At 40.6% G+C, this 19,454-nt stretch overlaps 1 protein-coding gene, 1 long non-coding RNA gene and 1 other non-coding gene across 11 annotated transcripts in view; 1 reads left to right on the plus strand and 2 right to left on the minus strand.

Annotated features, from left to right (window-relative positions):
• Positions 1-19,454, minus strand: part of Rps6ka5 (ribosomal protein S6 kinase A5) — a 171,194-nt gene that overhangs the window by 77,131 nt on the left and 74,609 nt on the right. For 4 of the 5 annotated variants that reach the window (NM_001395592.1, XM_087553426.1, XM_087553427.1 and 1 more), the window contains 1 exon segment: positions 14,293-14,511. In NM_001395592.1, the coding sequence (NP_001382521.1) occupies positions 14,293-14,511 (219 nt within the window). 5 annotated transcript variants of the gene reach the window in all.
• On the minus strand, positions 7,266-7,368 carry LOC120093307 (U6 spliceosomal RNA). The gene has a single exon (XR_015623658.1). It is a non-coding gene; the product is annotated as a U6 spliceosomal RNA (small nuclear RNA).
• The window catches only part of Pcgf5l1 (polycomb group ring finger 5 like 1), a 44,354-nt gene continuing 32,931 nt past the window's right edge, over positions 8,032-19,454 (plus strand). Inside the window, exons 1-4 of one of the 5 annotated variants that reach the window (XR_015623306.1) lie at positions 8,072-8,158; positions 10,703-10,827; positions 12,068-12,157; positions 16,757-16,968. This is a non-coding gene — a long non-coding RNA (polycomb group ring finger 5 like 1). Of the gene's footprint in view, positions 8,159-10,702; positions 10,828-12,067; positions 12,158-14,002; positions 14,586-16,756; positions 16,969-19,454 lie in introns of those variants that run through there. The other 4 variants (XR_015623307.1, XR_015623304.1, XR_015623305.1 and 1 more) reach the window with 4 other exon arrangements.

Below are 19,454 nucleotides of genomic sequence, written 5' to 3' on the forward strand. Positions count from 1 at the left end.
GACTAGCGTAAGAATAGCAACTATAGACACTGGGCACTTATTTTATACTGGTTCTGTTTAGGAAGGAAATATTTGATCCTCACAACACTGTAACATAGGTACTATTAAAGTAATAGTATAATCTTAGAAAAAATAGAGTAATTGCCATAGGTAAGTGAAACATAGAGGTTAAATAGACTTCTCAGAAATTTCCACCTGTTTATGTGGAGAACAAAAAAATGAGGAAGCTGAGAGACACTGTTCCACACGATATGCTGCCTGGGAAATTCCCCTTCCCCTTCCTTGCCCTGCTTCCCTTCTCAGAATGCTGGCCTTGCTAATTACTCTCAGCAAAACTACCTAACATCAACTATTCTACTTTGCAATACTTAAATGATTGAGGGTTATGAAATTCTCATATTTTAGCCATATAACTTCACTATCTTATATAACTTTAATTTTTTCCAAGTCCTATCTATAATGATGATATTTAAATGCCTTAAGCTCCCTTCTAGCCCACTACCCACTAGTGGAAAAGAAAGGATACAGGGGAAGTGGACCTGTTTAGAAATAGTTCCTTGGAGCAAATCCCATCTGAGTTGCCAGGAAATCAGCAGTTCAGTTCACGGGGATACACCAGCAATACAGTTCAGTAGAGTCAGGACAGCAAACACCAATCAGCAGCAGTAGCACAACCTAGCAGAGACAGCCAGGTCTCAGCCAAACCAGCACAAGTCAGCACAACCACAGCCCACACCAGGAACACCAGAAGTTCTCCGCTGTGCCTCTCTCAGCAAGTGAAGATCAGCAAAGACTTGAGACTAGCAAGTGTTGCACAGCCACCTCTGTTGGCAAGCCTCAGCGCGCCTCTCTCACAGTGCATGGAGGACTATTTATACTGCCTCCAGTCATCACGCATCATCCATGGGTCTTGCCTCACTGCCTGACTTAGCAAAACTCCACACGCATCTGTCTCAGCTGATATCACTCTGCCAATCTGCCCAAGTCCACGGAAGTGGCAAGAAGTCACAGCACATCACAGGAAGGTTTTTGGTATATTTTTGTCTATGAAGTGTAACAAACCCAGCTCACCTATGCAGTGTAAGGCAGACCAATATAGGTCATGAGTGTTGTCAGCAAAGAATCCTTCATCGTGTGTCCTTTCACGTGCTTGCTTTAGCAAGACATCCTTTCACTGTGTCTGTGCCATTGAATAGCTCCTTCGCAAGTCTGCCTTTTACCTGTTTGCTTCAGGGAAATATTTCTTCCTGTATCTGCTTTAGCAAAACATCCTTTCACTTGTGCCCGCTTCAGGAAAACACTCCTTCATGTGTTTGCCCCAGCAAAACACCGTCCAACACAACCGACTCTCCAAAGAGCCCTCCCTTAACTTTCCACCTCAGTCTTACATACTTGTCCCAGTTAAATTTTTGAAGGCTCACCTGAAGTCAAAGAACTCCAGAGTAGACATTCTGAGGGGATTATACATAGGGTCTTTTAAAAATGTATAGCAAACACTTAGTGTGAATCTTTATGGAGTCTTGGCTGGCCTGGTACTAACTAGGTAGCTCAGGGTACCCTTGAATTCCTAATAGTCACCCTAACTCAGCTTCCCAAGTACTATGATTATAGGTGTGTATGCCATCATTCTCAGCCTAATTTTTTCCCCTAATGCTGTGCTAAAGTACAATAATCAGTGGTAGATTTTTAGGGTAGAAAATTCAAAGGCAGCAATTTGTGTCTTAGGTTAGTGAAAACAGAGCTGTGTGCTCTTGGAGAAAGAAACAAAAAGGACTTGGCTTTGCCTGCAAGAATGTTTGCAGACTTGCAAACCTCTTTAACTTGTTCTGAACTGTTACCATTTTAATCCATCTACCTGTTCAAATGGATGAGAAATGGGTAACTAAGAAGATCTATATTCAAAGCTCTTAACAGGGATCAGAACCTCAGATTGTTTACAACCAAGAACCATTACCATCAAATGTCCAGTTTTGAGAAATATTATATAATCTATTATACTAATATACTAGATATGCACACATACCCTCACACACCCACACACACCCACACACATATGGTTTGCATATCCTTGGCCCAGGGAGTAGCACTATTAGAAGGTATGGCCTTGTTGAAGGAAGTGTGTCACTGTGGGTGTGGGCTTGGAGACCCTCCTAGCTGCCTGGGGATGCTCAGGCTATTCCTTCAGGTGAAGATGTAGAACTCTCAGCTCCTCCTGCACCATGCCTGCCTGGATGCTGCCATGCTCCCGCCTTGATGATAATGGACAGAACCTTGGAACCTGTAAGCCAGCCCCAATTAAATGCTGTCCTTTATAAAATTTACATTGGTCATGGTGTCTGTTCACAGTAATAAGACCCTAAGATATCTTGATACACTATTAATGGCTTTGACAAAGTCCAATCAGCAGGAAGCCACAGACACAGAAACATGGTTTTGGAACACTTGCATCCTGTTTTCAGGTACACAGCATGAGGTCTGTGGGGCGCTTACAAACTGTTTCTGCCTTTAGTTTAAGAAACTGAGAAAACAATCCATTACTCCACACAGTGCTCCAAATGAGGAACTACTGAAGCTTCTCCTAGGAAACAGTGTCTCAACCATGCCCTCACAAAGGCAGTAAAACAAGCAAATAAAAGCAAAACAAGTTCAGTTTGCTACAATTTCAAACTTATCAAAACTGTCTAACAGTACCAAGAACCCCATAAATCCATTATGAAAATCCAACACTCCTACATTTGCTCATTGGCTGTAGAATTCTCTTCTCTTACACATGCATATCTTTCCTGAATCAGTTGAGAACACTGTTCTTTACTCCTAAAACTTTCCAGAGACATTCTCTCACATAACCACATTATGAAAATATCATTACTTTAGACTTCCTGCTCAAACTGTGTCATTTGTCAGTATTCAATGACTTTATTCCACTCTATCGAGATCACACAGTGCATTAGAATCACATATGTGAGGACGCTCCCACCTTTGTTATTCCTGACATCTGAGAAGGGGATACATCCTGGTGTGGACCAATCCTCAATGTGGGCTTTATGATGTCTTGTCATGATCATATGAAAGTAATAAACTCCTAAAACAAATACCAATGGATGACGCTATATTCTTAGACCACGTGGAAAATATAGATTCGTTTTCCCAGCACTAGAGTTAATTCTGATCATGTCATTAATGTAGAGACATTGAAGTGTTGATTGTCAAGTTTCTCCACTGTAAAGTTACTATGTTTTTCCTTGTAACAAACTGGCAAACCATGAAGAAATGAACTGAGATTATGCAAAAAAATCCTGCTTCTCACTAAACTACCACCCACTCATTTTAGTGTGGAGTGATGATTTTATAACTCCCTTTTTCCCTCTCCATGTCAGTATTATTCCACAAGGGAGAGCTTTGCTTCTGCCCCCACCACACTTTCTTCTTTATACCACAACAAGATGTTCTAGTTCCATCTTGTACTTTTCTCAACTTTACTTTGATAGTTACAATGCCAGGGATGGCACCAAGCACTTCACAGACATCAAATCATCTAAGTCAAACACCTCCAGAAACAGTGGGGTAGAGAGTGCTGGGGAGATCAAGCATGGCACCTGGTACTCTCAGTTAGGAGATGCCGAGACTGTTTCCAAACAGAGACATTTTTAAACAGGAAACGCATGTTTACAGAGGGGTGGGTAAATAATTTAGCTCAGTTACAGCGCAGGTAGCAGAGCAGAATAATAGGAGATTGAGTAGGAGAGGAGACAGGGCGTCAGATGAGTTTGAAATCTGACTATGGAGTTTAGAGTATGTCACAGTTAATCTTGATTGCTAATTTAATTGAGTTGAGATTGCACTAAGCCACACCTCTCGGCATGTCTATGCAGGCATTTCCAAGGCACTAGATCACGAGGAATCTGATTATTAACAGTTTAATAATCAACTGATGAACTCAAAATCCAAATAAACTGTCGAAAGACGGTGCAGGGAGGGCCTGATTACAGGAAATGTGTTGCTGTGGTCAGGTCTTTATATCTTGGCTGTGGCCCCTTCCTGTTACTCTTCTCTGTTTCCTGGATAGTAAAGTGTAGAGTATTTTTCTACCATGCCCTTCCACCATAATGTTAAGTCTTGTTAAAAGCCAAGACACAATGGAGTTAGCAAGTTATAGGGTAAGATTATAAGCCAAAATAAATCTTTCCTCTTCTTAAATTCAGTTATTTGTCACGGAGACAAAAAAAAACATCTATTTAACATGCATTATTGTGCTTCAAGTAAACAAAAGTGAGTGAGCGTCTTTAAGCAGTGGAGTGACCCAAGTGTGATGACATGGTAAGAACACTTACTAAGTAGGAAGATAAAGAAAAGTAGCAAAAATAGACATTGCAGTTGTCTTTCACAATCTGTTACTAAAATAAATGTGCTTCTCCTCCTAATGCACCAAAGTAACACAGGAGCTGGACACACAGATGCCACATTATTTCTTTGGAGGTCGGCCATTTAGCTCATCGCCTCATCTGTATCACAAAGACGATACACCAATCCTGAAGGGCTGCTTGCAGACTTCTGAGTTGCTATACTAAAGGATATCCAAAGTAGTGCCTGGTGGCAAGTAAATACTAAAGCAATTGGAAAGTGACCCTAAAAATAGTTGTCACACTCCTATCAAACCCTCACTCCTTTGTGGTTCTGGAAGAAGGAATCTAAAATTCTCTGGCTTACAGACAACTTGCATTTGTATTGGCATTCTCATTCTGACAATATTTAGGGTAAGAATGTTCTCAAGATATTCTTTAGCTGGGCAGGTATTTGGTAGGTCAGATACCTAAAACTACATTAGTGAGTCACAAGATACTTACATACTAATTTAGTAAATGCTTTGAGTTTAAGTTCTTTCTCAAGAAAAAAAAAGCAGAAGCTCTGATTGGTAGGATGGCTCAGTGGCTGAGAGCACATAGTGTTCTTACGAAGCACCCAAGTTCAATTTCCAGCTCCCATATCAGACATCTGGGGTCCACTTCAGCTCCAGAGGTTCTGAATCCCTCTCTGAACGTTTGGGAATGCTTCCACATGCACACAAACACTCACATACTTACAGAATTAAAAATAAAATTTTTTTCTTAAAGCTAGAAGTTATTTATATTCAACAGTGTGTCCAAAAAACCAAACCAAACCAAAACCCCTATAATTCCTAAGTGTCTTAATTTCTTTTCCTATTGCTGTGATAAAATACTTTGATAAATGCAACTTTAAGGAGAAAGGGTCTATTCTGGTTCGTAGTTCAAAGGTACATACACCCTGTAGTGGGGTCAAGGTGTCAGAATGTGAAGCACCTGGTCATACCACATCCAATCAGGAAGCAGAGGGAGGTGGATGCTGCCCAGCTCACTTTCTACATTTCCATAGCAGTTTAGGAGTCCATGCATGGAATGGCGCCACCCACAGCAGGTGTGTCTTCCCATGACAGCATAATCAATATAATTCCCCACAGACATATCTGGAGACTCATTTCCCAAGCAGATTCTGTCAAGTAGGCAACTTACACTAACCATCACAATCAGCATCCTCACTCACTGTCACTCTATGACGCAGTCCCAAGAGACAGATCATTTCAAGGTAAGAAGGAGAGTGGAAGTAAATTCAAGTTTAGGAATTGGATCTGATTTATTTTCAGTGAAGTCAGATAAGCCATTGCAGATAGGTGTAAGAGTTGCTATGAAGGCTCCCAGAAGATAAGTCTTTAAGACTCTTATTCAGAGGTAAACTACAGTAACAATTAATCTGGCATCTGGCATGACTGTTACAATACTGGCATGAATGCTTTTGGGGGCAACATTCCACCTTCTGCTTGGATTTAAGGCCTACCCCACGGGACAGAACTCTTGTCTAGGACTGTAAGCCCAGCCATGAGCCCAGTGAATGGATACCATAGTCCCAAGGGGAAAACGCACTATTATTATCTTGCTATACAGACACAGTAAGCACTGCCTTCTATGGATGTATCTTTGTACTCACAGACTAGTGCCGCTCTCAGCAGAGGAGCCCTTTTTGTAGTGGTTAAAATAAAATCCACAACTGGTGAAAGTGCAGAGAATAAGTGACTACGGAGTGCTCAGCTGTTAAAAGGACGTGCATAGCACACACACACACACACACACACACACACACACACACACACATACATACACACACACATACACACACACCACACACACATACATACACACATACACACACTCACGCACACACACACACATACACATACACACACATACAAAGACACACACCACACACACACATACACACACACACCACACACACATACACACACACATACACACACTCACGGACACACACACACATACACATACACACACATACAGAGACACACACCACACATACACACACACACACGCTCACACCACACACACACACATACACATACACACACTCACACACACATACACACACTCACACACACATACACATACACACACATACACACACTCACACACACATACACATACACACACATACACACACATACACACACTCACACACACACACATACACACATACACACACACACACACACACACTCAATATTAAAGGAACAACGTGGAAGGAGGGGCAAAAAGAATTAAGAGCCCCATAGTATATTTTTTTTTTCATTAAAGGTTCAAAACCAAAAAAAAAAGAAAAAGAAAAAAAAGAATTAAGAGCCATATTGGGGAAACCTGATGTAAAACATCTGAACAGGACATGCCTTCTACATAAACTTACTCTTTGGTGGTATAAACTGCCCAGTGAGTAGCCTAGCCACGTTCACGCAGAAGTCCTGTCATACTCGGAAGTATGGTGGGTAATGCATGAGAAGACATGAATGTAGGAAGGAGGCTTACTGGGAAGAAAAAAGGATTCAGTGAAGAAGCCGGGGATAATAAGGTAATGGGAGGTGAGAGTAACTAAAATTCAGTATATATACCTTTGAAACTGTCAACATCAACAACAAAACCCTTTAAGAAAGTAACCACAATCTACAGGGTTATTCTGATGAACAGATAACATAAATCAAACTTTTCAAGGGTTTATTAAACAGAATAGCCCCTGCAAAAAAGGCTCTTGCTATGAATAAAAAACATAGTATTTTCATTAAATTAAAATGATACTTGATTTCAATCAAAATTATTGTCTTCTATTTATCCACTTGGTATATTTCAAATCAAAAAGGTCAGACTCTGCTATATTTGTAACAACTTTTTCTCCCCGCCCCCACCTTTGTAAATATGTAACACTTCACAAATTGCCTGTCCTCCTTGCACAGGGGCCATGTTAATCTTTGTATCCTTCCCATTTATATGTATGTGCTGCTGAAGCAAGTACTCTCCTGGATACTTTGAATCTCCCTGACAAGAAGCTTTTGTATTGGAGCAGAGTGCGTAAGTCTCTATTTGAAAGGGAGCAGACACCCTTCTTCCGTAGAGCACATTTACAGGTTTTCATGACCTTTGTACACATTACCTAATGTTGAACCCAGAAAATCCCAAGTTCATTTGCTTTTATTAGCATGTGGAGAAAGAGGACAAGGTGTAAATTACTGCTGGGAACTACAGAAATGCTCCAGTGCAGTTTCCACGGAGGCCGCAGTGGGAGAGCCGCAGTGGGAGAGCCGCAGTGGGAGAGCCGCAGGTGGAGCCCGAGAGCTGCTTCAGGGCTGGCTTGCTCACAGCTTCTACAAGCCTACTTGTGGGAGGGCAGACAAGCAGCAGAGCTGACAGGCAAACTACACCCTCCTGCTTTCAAGGAAAGCCTCTCTGGTGCTTTCAGTCTCCACTCACACATGCTATCCTTTCTGTTTCTAGTTTTGTATGCCCACTCTTCACACGATGACACCTTACAGCTCATCACAACCACCACAGGGAACCTCCTCCTGAGGCTTGTGAATCAGTTGTATTTACCTAAAAGAAAGGACGTTTGGCAGCTGTTCCTGTCGGTTCTGTGACATCAGCTACTACACTGCACAATGAACTATTGTTATCATCTATGTCACCGAGCATCAACACCTTTGCAATTCTGAGACGAAACTAGGACTCAAAGTGAACTTCAATGTCTGAAACATCTCACTCCTATTGAAAGGATGACACATCAGAACAGAACTGTCTACAAGACTGAGGTAACATTTGTTAGGAATGTTCTAAATACACTTATAATTTGCTTCTTTTATGTCTGATGAATCCCACTGATTAACTTGACTGATTATTAAAGTCAAAGATCAGCCAGTGTTTTGAAAAATTACCATTTTCAGAGACTACTAAAAGAAAAAACTGTTTTGTTCAGATTAATTTCCACATAGACTTTCTACTTCTGTTGAAATAATATGAACTCCAAAAACCAGAAAATAGATGAAAATGTTTTTATATTTCTTGTGCCTGAACACAGGTAGAAAGAAATTTATAAAAAAAAAAAAGTTAAGCTTTCCATATTGTAAAGTTTGAAAAAGCTGCAAGAAATACAAAAGGAGAAATTCCATCAAATATATATGATGTCATATAGTTAAGATAAAACAAAAGAACCTAAGAAGCTATTAATGCTATAAAACAACATTTTAAACAAAAATGTGACTTAATTGGGCTGCAGACATGACTCAGTCAGTAAATAGCTTGCTCTGTAAGAGTGAAGAATTGAATTTAATCCCCAGAATCCATGAAAAAAGTCAGATATGGAGGCACAAAACTGTAATCCTAGAGTTGGGAGTTCGAAACAAGAGAATTCATATGGGCCCTTTAAAATCCCCAAGCTAGCCTAACTGATGAGATCCAGGTGCAGAGAAAGCCCTGACTCAAAAGATAAGGTGGAGAGAGATTGTGGAAGATATCTAATGTCAACAACCTCTGACTTCCACATGTGCATGTGTGTAAACACACACACACACACACACACACACACACACACACACACACGCGCGCGCGCGCGCGCGCGCGCACCTTTCAATGGATAGGTTTGCAGCAAGGAATAGCACATGATAACTCAGAGGGCAACTCTAGTGCACTAGAATTTATAACTAAGACTTTGCTGGAACCGTACTATATTTGTTTACTACGATCTATGGTCAAAAGACTTGAAAGCCTGCAGAGCTTAGAATAGTTGCCATCTGGTCCTTTACTGGTCAGAAAAAGTACTGCCTACTGATTTAGAGAATGGGAGATAGAATATAAACAAATGAGAGATAATTATAATTAAAGCTTATTGTGGGAAGCAATCATACATGCTCAGTTCTGTTAGAAAATGCTAGTCTAGTTCATAGCTGGCTACTAAAAACAAATGTCACAGATAGCATCTGGTAAGACACTACTGTCATCATAATTATCTTATTTGGAGAAGCCTGTGCCAACCAAGCACATTTTATCCCCCTGGAGTAAGCCCTGTCAAACATTCTGCAGTGAGCCAGATAGCAGCCTAGACTTGAAACTCTAAAACATCCTTACAAACATTATGGATAGCCATAAATCTCCTTGAGTTAAACATCAGGAAAATAAGAGATAAAGAAACATCACAGAAACCGAACAACATGTCCTGGGGCAGGACATTGAAAAGGAACAAGGTAGTAAGATCTCAAGATATAAACTTAATGCAGAAAGTGGAATCCATCAGTTATAAGATGCAGTAGGTCATGTTCACAATAGCAACAAATGATGGAACATTCAATATTAATCGAGACACAGGTAGAAAGATAATGTTAAAACATTCTTGACTATCTCAGATGCAGATTCCTAGACAAGGACATACCATCTTCTTGAAGAAAACTAACTAGTATCATCAAAATTTCAGCTTGCTTAAGGTTAAAATTTTAATTTAAAGACATCCCAGTAAAGCCACTAACAAGTTTCTTCACCCCCTTAACAAGACACTTTGATTATAAGGTCATGTTGAAAAATAACAGAAAGAGCCCTTCATAAAGTTCTGAACATCATCAATAAAGAACAGGGGCAGTTGAGAACTGGCATCGCTGACTGTTAGAATATACCGTAATGCCTTGATAAAGGTATCACAGTTGCGTATGGGGCTTGGGCATATCTCACAAGACAAACAGAACAGAAAGTCAAGAAATACAGCCAGATACATCCAGATGGAAAAGAGGTCACGCCTCAAGTCAGGGAAAACAATGATATTTCTTTCTCAATAATGCAGAAAAACTGAGTGGCCATCTAAAACGCTGGATCCTTATTTCTTGTCATACTCAACAAACAAAAATTCCACTTGGGTCAAAGTTTTCCAAATAAAAACTAAACCCATGCAAATACTAAAGAAAAAAAGAAATCAACAAATTCCTTTTAATCTTAAGAAAACAGAGGGTCTTTCCATTATGATTCAAAATTGAGACCATAAAGATAATTTTAAAAACAAATTCTACTATATATAAAATTCAACTTGCTCGATAAAAGCACTGTAAACAAAGAAGTTAATACTTCTCACAAATGGCTATCTTTCTAAGAGATTCTAGAAATTGAGAAGAAAAAAAAATGAGCAAAGAGGACAAATAAATAATTCTCAGAACCATAAAATGGCTCTTCAGGAATGTATGAAGATGCCACCAGTTGTGGTTTGCCCTGGAGTTATCTATATTTTGATGCTAATTTCACTGCCCCAAGGATGTCACTTACTCAGGGCTCAGGTGACTTCACCAGAACCTTCTCTCCATTGAATTTGTAAAATACAGGTGAGAGGCAGGAACAGGATAGAAGGAGGCCTGTCATTGGATGAGATGGAAGGATGAGCAAGAGGGATGTTTGAAGGAAGAGGAGGAGACTGAAACGGAAAGGAGGAAAAGACAGGAGGGAGAAGGTGAGAAGCCATGGCAGGTGACATTAAGATCCCACTCTGTATATTTACAGGTTGTTATTAATGTTCTTAAGGGATGGATGGTACTGGGCTTTGTATGTTTAGGTGGGCAATATATCTTACCAATTGGGTCAAAGGTTACTGTGTTGTGTGTTCTTTTATGTGAGGGTTTGAGTGTAGCAAAGTGTGCAGCAGCAGGAGACACTGGGCTGCCATGGAGTTGGGATGTGTTTCCTCCAAGATATCTAGCAGATATCTTGGGGCACTGCAGTGCCAGACCTAGTGGGGGTAAGAGACAACCGTACTTTTTTTTATTTTTTATATTTTTACAACAACAGCCACCAGCCCCAGGAGAGCAAGTAAAAAGAAAGTTGATTCAACAGTGAAACACCACTCCTCCTTTAAGAGATGCACAAATACCCAGCAAATATACTCCATACAGAAATGCATCTCATACAGTGGAATGGTATTTGACACAGTCACAGATGGTTAGAATACAGATTCTTCCCATAAGGTTTTTCTATAAAAGTTGAAAACAAGGCATGTGTAAGTTAAACCCAGAAGCTTCAACAGAAGACTGCAAACAACACCTTAAGGATGCAGCACTGGGGAACGGCACGCATACACAATGGGGAGGATGGAGTAGTATGTGGAAATTTAAAAGAGCAAGGAAAATTTTATGAATTGATATAAAGTTTACATAACATTTTTTGCTATATGAACCATCTGTTTTAGTATGTTGAAAACATATACTGTTAAAACATCACATAGAACATACTCACTTTTAAGGGGAACATAATAAGACTATAATAAAGGAATCATGCAGTCATCCACTAATCCAACTGAAGCACTCTGAATTAGGAACAAACAGATAATAGATTTCTCCTAATGTTTTATAATATAAAATATACAGCATTTCCTACTGTGTAGTCCAACCCCAACTGTCTAACTTCAATCTATCTGGCCTTTCTATCTAACTTCCCAAATTCAACAGAAGTAAGATTAAGCTTAAAAACATAGGCAAGGAAGTTTCCCTGCATTGGACAAACCATTTTTAATTTGCTACATCTGAACACATATTTGTTTGGTAGACGGCCCCAAGCTCTTTGCAGTTCCCCTTCAGTAAGATATCAATCTAGGCTGATGATGTATTGATAGAAAGACTGCCCGAGTTCTTGGAGGAGCTATGAAATCTCCCCCCTCACACTCTTAGCAGTCTTCATGTGCTACTCTCACACTCCAGGATAAAGACGCTGAACTGCTGTCCTCAAGGACGGAAAGCAGCCCTGGGGACAAACCAGGTGGCCCAGCCAACAGCAGCACCAAGTATCAGGTATGAAACTGTACCCACCAGGGACCTTCTGGCTCAGCTAGCTCTTTTACTAGGTACCATGTAAATGAGAGAAGCCAAAGTACCAGAGAAATGCCCTTTCCAGCTCCCTACAACCCTACGAATTCTAAACTTCTAACCTAAAAACTTCCAAATCATTGTGTAGATGCTCCACTCAAGGTGGTTTATTTGAAAGCTACAATCAATTTTAAAAAGATAGCAATGGAGTTGGGGATTTAGCTCAGTGGTAGAGCGCTTGTCTAGCAAGCACAAGGCCCTGGGTTTGGTCCCCAACTCCGAAAAAAAAAAAAAAAGATAGCAATGCAGGTGTGGACACAGGGAAAGAGGAATACTTACTCACTGCTGCCAGGAAGTAAGAACTGGTGCAGCCTCTATAGAAATCAATGTGGAGGTCCCTTAGGAAGGTGAGAATAGATCTACCTGAAGATCAGGTTAACCCACACTTGGGCACATACTCAAAGGATTTTACATCTTACTATAGAGATATCTGCTTATCCATGTTCACTCCTGCTCTACTCATAATGGCCAGATATTGGAAACACCCTAGATGTCCATCAACTGATGGATAAAGAAAATGTGGTACATTTACACAGTGGAATATTATTCAGTTAAGAAAATGAAATTTTCAGGTAAATGGCTAAAGCTGAGTGAGATAATGACTCAAAAGACAAGCTTTTGAGCTTGTGATATGTGCTACACTCTGAGTAACCACAGGGGTTAGGAACCTGGGAAGGGACTGGGGTAGGGATGAGGGGTGAAGAGGGGACCTCCCAAGGAGGGGGAATAGAACAGTGTTACCAAAGAGATAAAAGGGAAACTAGAGTGAGAGAACTGAATGAGAAGGGAGATGATAGGGTAGGATGCAGGAGGGCCTGTAGGGAGGAACAACTAACACTGAGGTCTTTTGAAAAGCCATATGGATAGAGAAAACATGATCAAAATATAGTGTATGAAAACATTTAATAAAACAAATAAATATAGTCAATACAGAAGACATACACAGGAGGCAGAGAACAGGCCAGCTGACCCTGACTGGAACAATGGGAAGAAGATGAGGTTGCTAGGCCCTCTCATAGGACATGAGAGATTGAATCTCATACTCATAAGATTTAGGATTCTTAGTTGATGACAAGCACTGCAGTTAGTCTAATGTGTAACTTCATGGCAGAAACTTAACTCCAAATTTTAGATAAGAGTATATAATAAAATTGCCACATGTATTTAAAAACTCTTACTACTAATCAACAAATGGAGACAGTTTTGTTTCACCAAAAGAGAAGAGACTTTACACTGAGACCTGGGTCCCCACCTTAACTTTTAAGCTTATACAAGATATGCAAACTCAGTACGTGCAGCTTCTAGCACCTCCACACTGAAGAGGGGCCTTGCAGGGCCGAGGGATCTGGCTGTGAGGGTCAGATATGGTAAAGATTATGGATAATTCCTAGCATAACAAGAACATATACAACACTTAGATACTGCTTCCAGAGCAACACAGGAAATTCTAGCTTGCTAATTCTCACACCAATTCCAGAAGGAAGTTACAATACATATTTGCAAACGGCAAATGAAATCCTCATCTATGTCAGTGTGCTGTTATTTACTTCTAGAAGGACCAGAAAATGGTCCTGTTTTTCTATGGCAGTATATGCCGGGACTTTCCCAAAGATCATAAACAATGGGCCAAGTAGGAAAGGACTCAGAAAACACTTATGGGAAATGAGAGGGTTTAGTAACTAGAGGGGTACGCCCTTAATATATGGGCTTCCCACCGGGAAGTGTCCCTAGAAATAAAATTCTTTCCTTTTTATCTTTTCCTACTATCAGCTTCCATAACTGCCCCTGGTCAACCCAGACCCGAGCATTCTTGAGAACTAAGCACAAATCAGGGCCCACGTGACAACATGGTTGGATGCATGAATAACCACGGAGTGTGGAATAGAGGTGTACAAAGTTCTTCATGCTGGGGTAGGGGCGAGGGTACCAGAGAAAGACGCTAAAGGAAACGCCACCACAAAGAGAACTAGAGTCAAAACAATTACTTGTAAGTCCAAACTATGCTGCCTCAACGCCTAAGAAATGTCCTCATAGAAAGTCTGACAGCAATGGCCACTCACCTAAGATGAGATGAAGCTTGGTCTCTGTCTGGAAAGCATAGTGCAACGTCACCAGAAATGGCGACTGTCTAATGTGCTCCAGAACCTGCCGTTCTGTCCTCGTATGCTCCGTAGTTTTAGCCTTCTGAACGATTGTTGCTTTTTTTAAAACTTTCATGGCATACAGCTTTCCAGCATCATGGCCGCTTATTTTACGAACTAGAAATACTTTCCCATAAGCTGAAAAAGAAAAAAAGAAAAAAATTTCCCATAAGCTGAAGAAAAGGAAAAAATTAAAATGCTACATTGGCAGAATAGTATTTTATGGAAATAAAATTATTGCCCCCAGCCAACACATACAGACAACTCATTCAAGGGAAAAGCATGTTGGTGCTATTTCAAATAGTTCTTTGATAATTTCTTTAGCCTTTGTCCAAACACATTTCTAGCTCTAGCCCCAGTATTTACATAACAGCCACTGCTCATGAAGTTCTGCTTTCGCTTCAGATGCTAATTCTCGCCTCAATATTTTTAGGTCTGAGAAACTGTTATTATGGTCAGTTGACCAGTCTGACTCAGGAACAAGTAGGACATTTTAGACATCAGATAAAACACTGAAGTATATAGGTATATATTGGCCACTGGATTTTGCTTACTTACTTATGTACCTTCCTTCCTTCCTTCCTTCCTTCCTTCCTTCCTTCCTTCCTTCTTTCCTTTCTTTTTTCCTGAAAGGCTCTCAGTATGTGCCTGGCCTTGACCTTATATCCTTCTACCTAAGCCTCCTAATGTTTGAGATTCTAGTCTCCAGGAGGTTTTTTTTTTCCCTTTTCATGTTCATGTATGCATATTTGCATGTATGTGAACATGCTTGTTTGCATGAATATGGAGGTTAAAAGTTGATGTTAGGAATCATTATTAATTGTTGTTCCAGACAACAATTGAGGCAGACTCAATCAAATCTAGAGCTCACCAATATGGCTAGTTTTGTTCACCAGTTTGCTCTGAGAATCCTCTGTCCACCTCCCAATCTTGCTGGACTTACAGGCAGGTCACAAAGCCAACCAATCATTTTGTAGATTCTGGAGATTCAAACTCAGGCCCTCACACTTGCATGGTAAGCACTTTAACCATTGAGCCATTGAGCCATTGAGCCATTGAGCCATCTCCCCAGTACTCCAAGACAGTTAATACAAGTCTAATCATACAGATAAACAAAGTACTTCCAGTATTCGTTTCTCTACATCTATTCTTTTAGAACCAATGCAATATAAAGACATTATATAAAACAAAGGAGTGTTTTACACTTAACAAACATTAAAATACCCAGAACTGAAGGCAGTATAGGCAGAAACCCCTTTAAATCTCTAGGCAGAAATGATTTGCGGATTCCTGGGTCAATCTCATCATGTGTTTCATAATTAAAGACTGTGGTAGGCACAATCCTGTATATGGTACTGCTTCTCCAGGTTGAAGAATTAGCCCTGTGGGTAAAGCAGCTTCCCTGAATATATTATATTTCCTCAAGGAAGATTAGAAGGGGGAGGAAGAAGGAGCAGGAAAAGAGATAAAGGAGGAGAAAGGCGTTGAATTCAATGTGTCTTAGAATGGTTATGATCAATTCCATTTCAGGAGTTTAATGCTTTAAGGAGACCACTTTGAGTTGGGGTCAGTTTTGATCCAGATCTACTATTACCTTGATACAACTCCCTGTATTTAGCCCATAATTCTATTATCATCTACCTACTAGAGTAAGAAAGCTTTATGGAAAAGGCTCCACAATCTGATTCAGTTCAGTTAAAAACTAGATCAGTTAAAAACTAGATCAGCACCAAGATTCAATTCACCAACACTTGATATGCCATGGATTGATGCTAGACTAGACTAATCCTGAGGGAAAGATTCCAATCCTTGAGATGGAATAGCCCATCACACCCTTCTATGTACTGACTCACTTAATCCTCACCACAGCCAGTGAAGTGGGACTTTCAGGTATTCTATTTCAGAGATAAAGAAATAAGTTCGTAATAATTAATGAAACAGCCCAAAAGACTTGATCGAGAGGAAAGATAAACAAATGAATAAGTGTGTGGAGAAGAGTTAGTCCCATTCCAGTCTATAGCCTAAGTTGGCAAAAGAGTCTTCCCTCCCCAGGATACAGCTCACAGCCCAAGAAAAGAGCTCCATTCTATGGCTTCCCCCTTGCTCCCTACTTCTCTTTCTCCCTCTTCGAAGTTCCCAGGATAATTTTGGTGCCAGTTTCAAGAGAGAAAAATAGAATAATTAAAGCAGCAGCAGCTGCTGCCACCCTTCAAATGCAAGTAGTGTGACTTCCAGAATCATTCCATCGGTAAACGAATAAAAAATCAAATTCTTCCTGAATGCTAGGAACCTGACTTTCTAGATTATAATAAAACCAGTGCTATAAAACGTTTAGCATATTCTGAAGAAAAGTTTGTGTTGTACTTATGTGTGATAATTATAGGTTGAGATCTCAGAAAGGCTGCAGTGAATGAAAAAAGAAAATTACAACTTTCAGGATCTAACAAATCAACCTGAAGAATGAAGCTAGAACAGCATATTTTGTACAGCAGCAATGAAACCAAGATAGAAGCCACTCTAATGAGATATACTTTGTCTTCCAGCAGAAGAAGGTGCTATATAATCTGGGGAGGAAGTAAAGTCCTATTCAGGCAATCTCGGTGCTTCCATATACCATACATACATACATACATACATACATACATACATACATACATACATACATAGGCCATACCACCAACTTATATTCTCCCAGATGCCAATCTCTAGAATTTTATAATGCTGGAAATTATGTAATCTATCTCGCATCTGAAAAGTAATCCTTTTGTGTAACTGAAACATCTTCCTAGTACACCACATTTGTCTGTAACAAAACAAAACAAAAGAATGTGGATCCTGTGAGAGACTCAGGCTATAAGCACCCAAAACCGAGTACTTTGATCCTTTAAACACATAAACTCTTTCAGTCCTTAGAATATCGTCCTAAGAGGTTCTGGTAATTATCTTAATTTATAGTGGAGAAAACTCAAGTACTTAGTCATGAATGATCACACTTGCCCATTCAGCCCAACTTCTAGGTGCTTACTCTTAGTTCTGCTTCTGCTGATAACCTTAAAATGAGTGATCTCATCAGTAAATAGTAAGATCTCAACATAAAACTAGATACATTAAATATAATAGAAAGTGGGAAACTGCCTTGAACTCATTGGCACAGGAGACAAATTCCTGAACAGAACACCAACAGTTCAAGCACTAAGATCAACAATTCATAAATGGGACCTCACGAAACTGAAAAGCTTCTGTAAGGCAACAGACACCATCAAAAGGACAAAACGGCAGCCTATAGAATGGGAAAAGATCTTCAACAAACCTACATCTGACAGAGAGCTACCAACAAACCAAATAATCTTATTTAAAAATGGGGTACAGAACAGAGAATTCTCAAAAGAGGAATCTCTCTAATGGCTGGGAAGCACTTAAAGAGATATTCGCTGTCCTTAGTCGTCAGGGAAGTGAAAATCAGATTGACTCTGACATTCCACCTTATACCTGTCAGAACGGCCAAGATCAAAAATGCAAGTGTGATGGTTTGGACACACATGGCCCAGTGAGTGGCACTATTAGGTGTGGCCCTGTTGGAATAGGTATGGCCTAGTTAGAGTAGGTGTGCCACTGTGGGCGTGGGCTTTAAGACCCTAATCCTAGCTGCCTGGAAGCCAGTCTTCCACTAGCAGCCTTCAGATGAAGATGCAGAGCTCTCAGCTCCTCCTGCACCTTACCTGCCTGGATGCTGCCATGTTCCTGCCTTGATGATAGTGGACTGAACCTCTGAACCTGTGAGCCAGCCCCAATTAAATGTTGTCTTTACACAAGTTGCCTTGGTCATGGTGTCTGTTCATAGCAATTAAAACCCTAATTAAGGCATCAAGTGACAGCACAGGCTGGTGAAGATGGAAAGGGAAACTCCTTCGATTGATATTCAGAGTGCAAGCTTGTTTGGAAATCAATTTGACAGTTTCTCAGAAAACTGGGAAAAGTTCTACCCTGGGACCCAGCTAGACTACTCTTGGCATATAACTAAAAGATGTTCCACTATACCAGATGGACACTTGGTCAACTATGTTCATAGCAGCTTTATTCTTAATAGCCAAAAACTGGAAACAACCTAGATGTCCCTCAACTGAAGAATGGATAAAGAAAATGTGATATATCTACACAAAGGAATACTATTCAGCTATTAATAACAAAGATAATCCTGAAATTTTCAGGTAAATGGATGTAACTAGAAAATATCATTCTGAGAGAGGTAACATAGACCCAGAAAGTCAGACTTGATATGTACTCACTTAGAAGTGGATATTAGCTGTAAAGTACAAGATAACCATGATACAATCTACACACCAAAGAAGCTAAGTAAGGAGAGGCCAAGGGAAGCTGTCTGAATTTCAATCAGAAGGGGAAATAAAGGGGGTTGGGGATTTAGCTCAGTGGTAGAGCGCTTGCCTAGGAAGCGCAAGGCCCTGGGTTCGGTCCCCAGCTCCGGAAAAAAAAAAAAAAAATCTCAGAAGGGGAAATAAAATAGACATTGAAGGTGGATAGAGAGAGGGAACTGGGTAGGATAGGGGTGGGGATCAGATATAGGGCCAGGGGGTGCAGAGGAAGGCTGAGAAAGAGAATGGAAATCAGTGGAGGGCATCTCTAGGTCAAACTGGAGATCTGGGGCAGGGGTGGCTACAGGGAGTCTCTGGGTGTGACCCTAGCTGAGACTCCTAAGAGCTGGGGATATGGAGACTGAAGTGGTTACCTCATGTAGCCAGGTAGGACTTCCAGTAGAGGGAGGGGGCCACCAACTCACCCACAAAACCTTTGACCCAAAAATATGTTCTGCCAACAAGATGTGCAGGGATAAAATGGAGCAGAGAGGCAGGGAGTGGCCAACTTGAGCCCACCCCATGAGAGAGCCAACTCCTGACACTGTTAATGATATCTGCTGTGCTTGCAGACAGGAGCCTAGCACAACTGTCTTCTGAGAGGCTTCATCCAGCAGCTGACGGAAGCAGATGCAGAGACCCTCAGCCAACATTAGGCAGAGCTTGGGAAGTCTTGTGTTAGGAGTGAGGGGTAGGACTGAGGGGGCCAGA

Source organism: Rattus norvegicus, chromosome 6 (assembly GCF_021556685.1).
Source record: "Rattus norvegicus strain SHRSP/BbbUtx chromosome 6, alternate assembly SHRSP_T2T, whole genome shotgun sequence".
Taxonomy (NCBI): domain Eukaryota; kingdom Metazoa; phylum Chordata; class Mammalia; order Rodentia; family Muridae; genus Rattus; species Rattus norvegicus.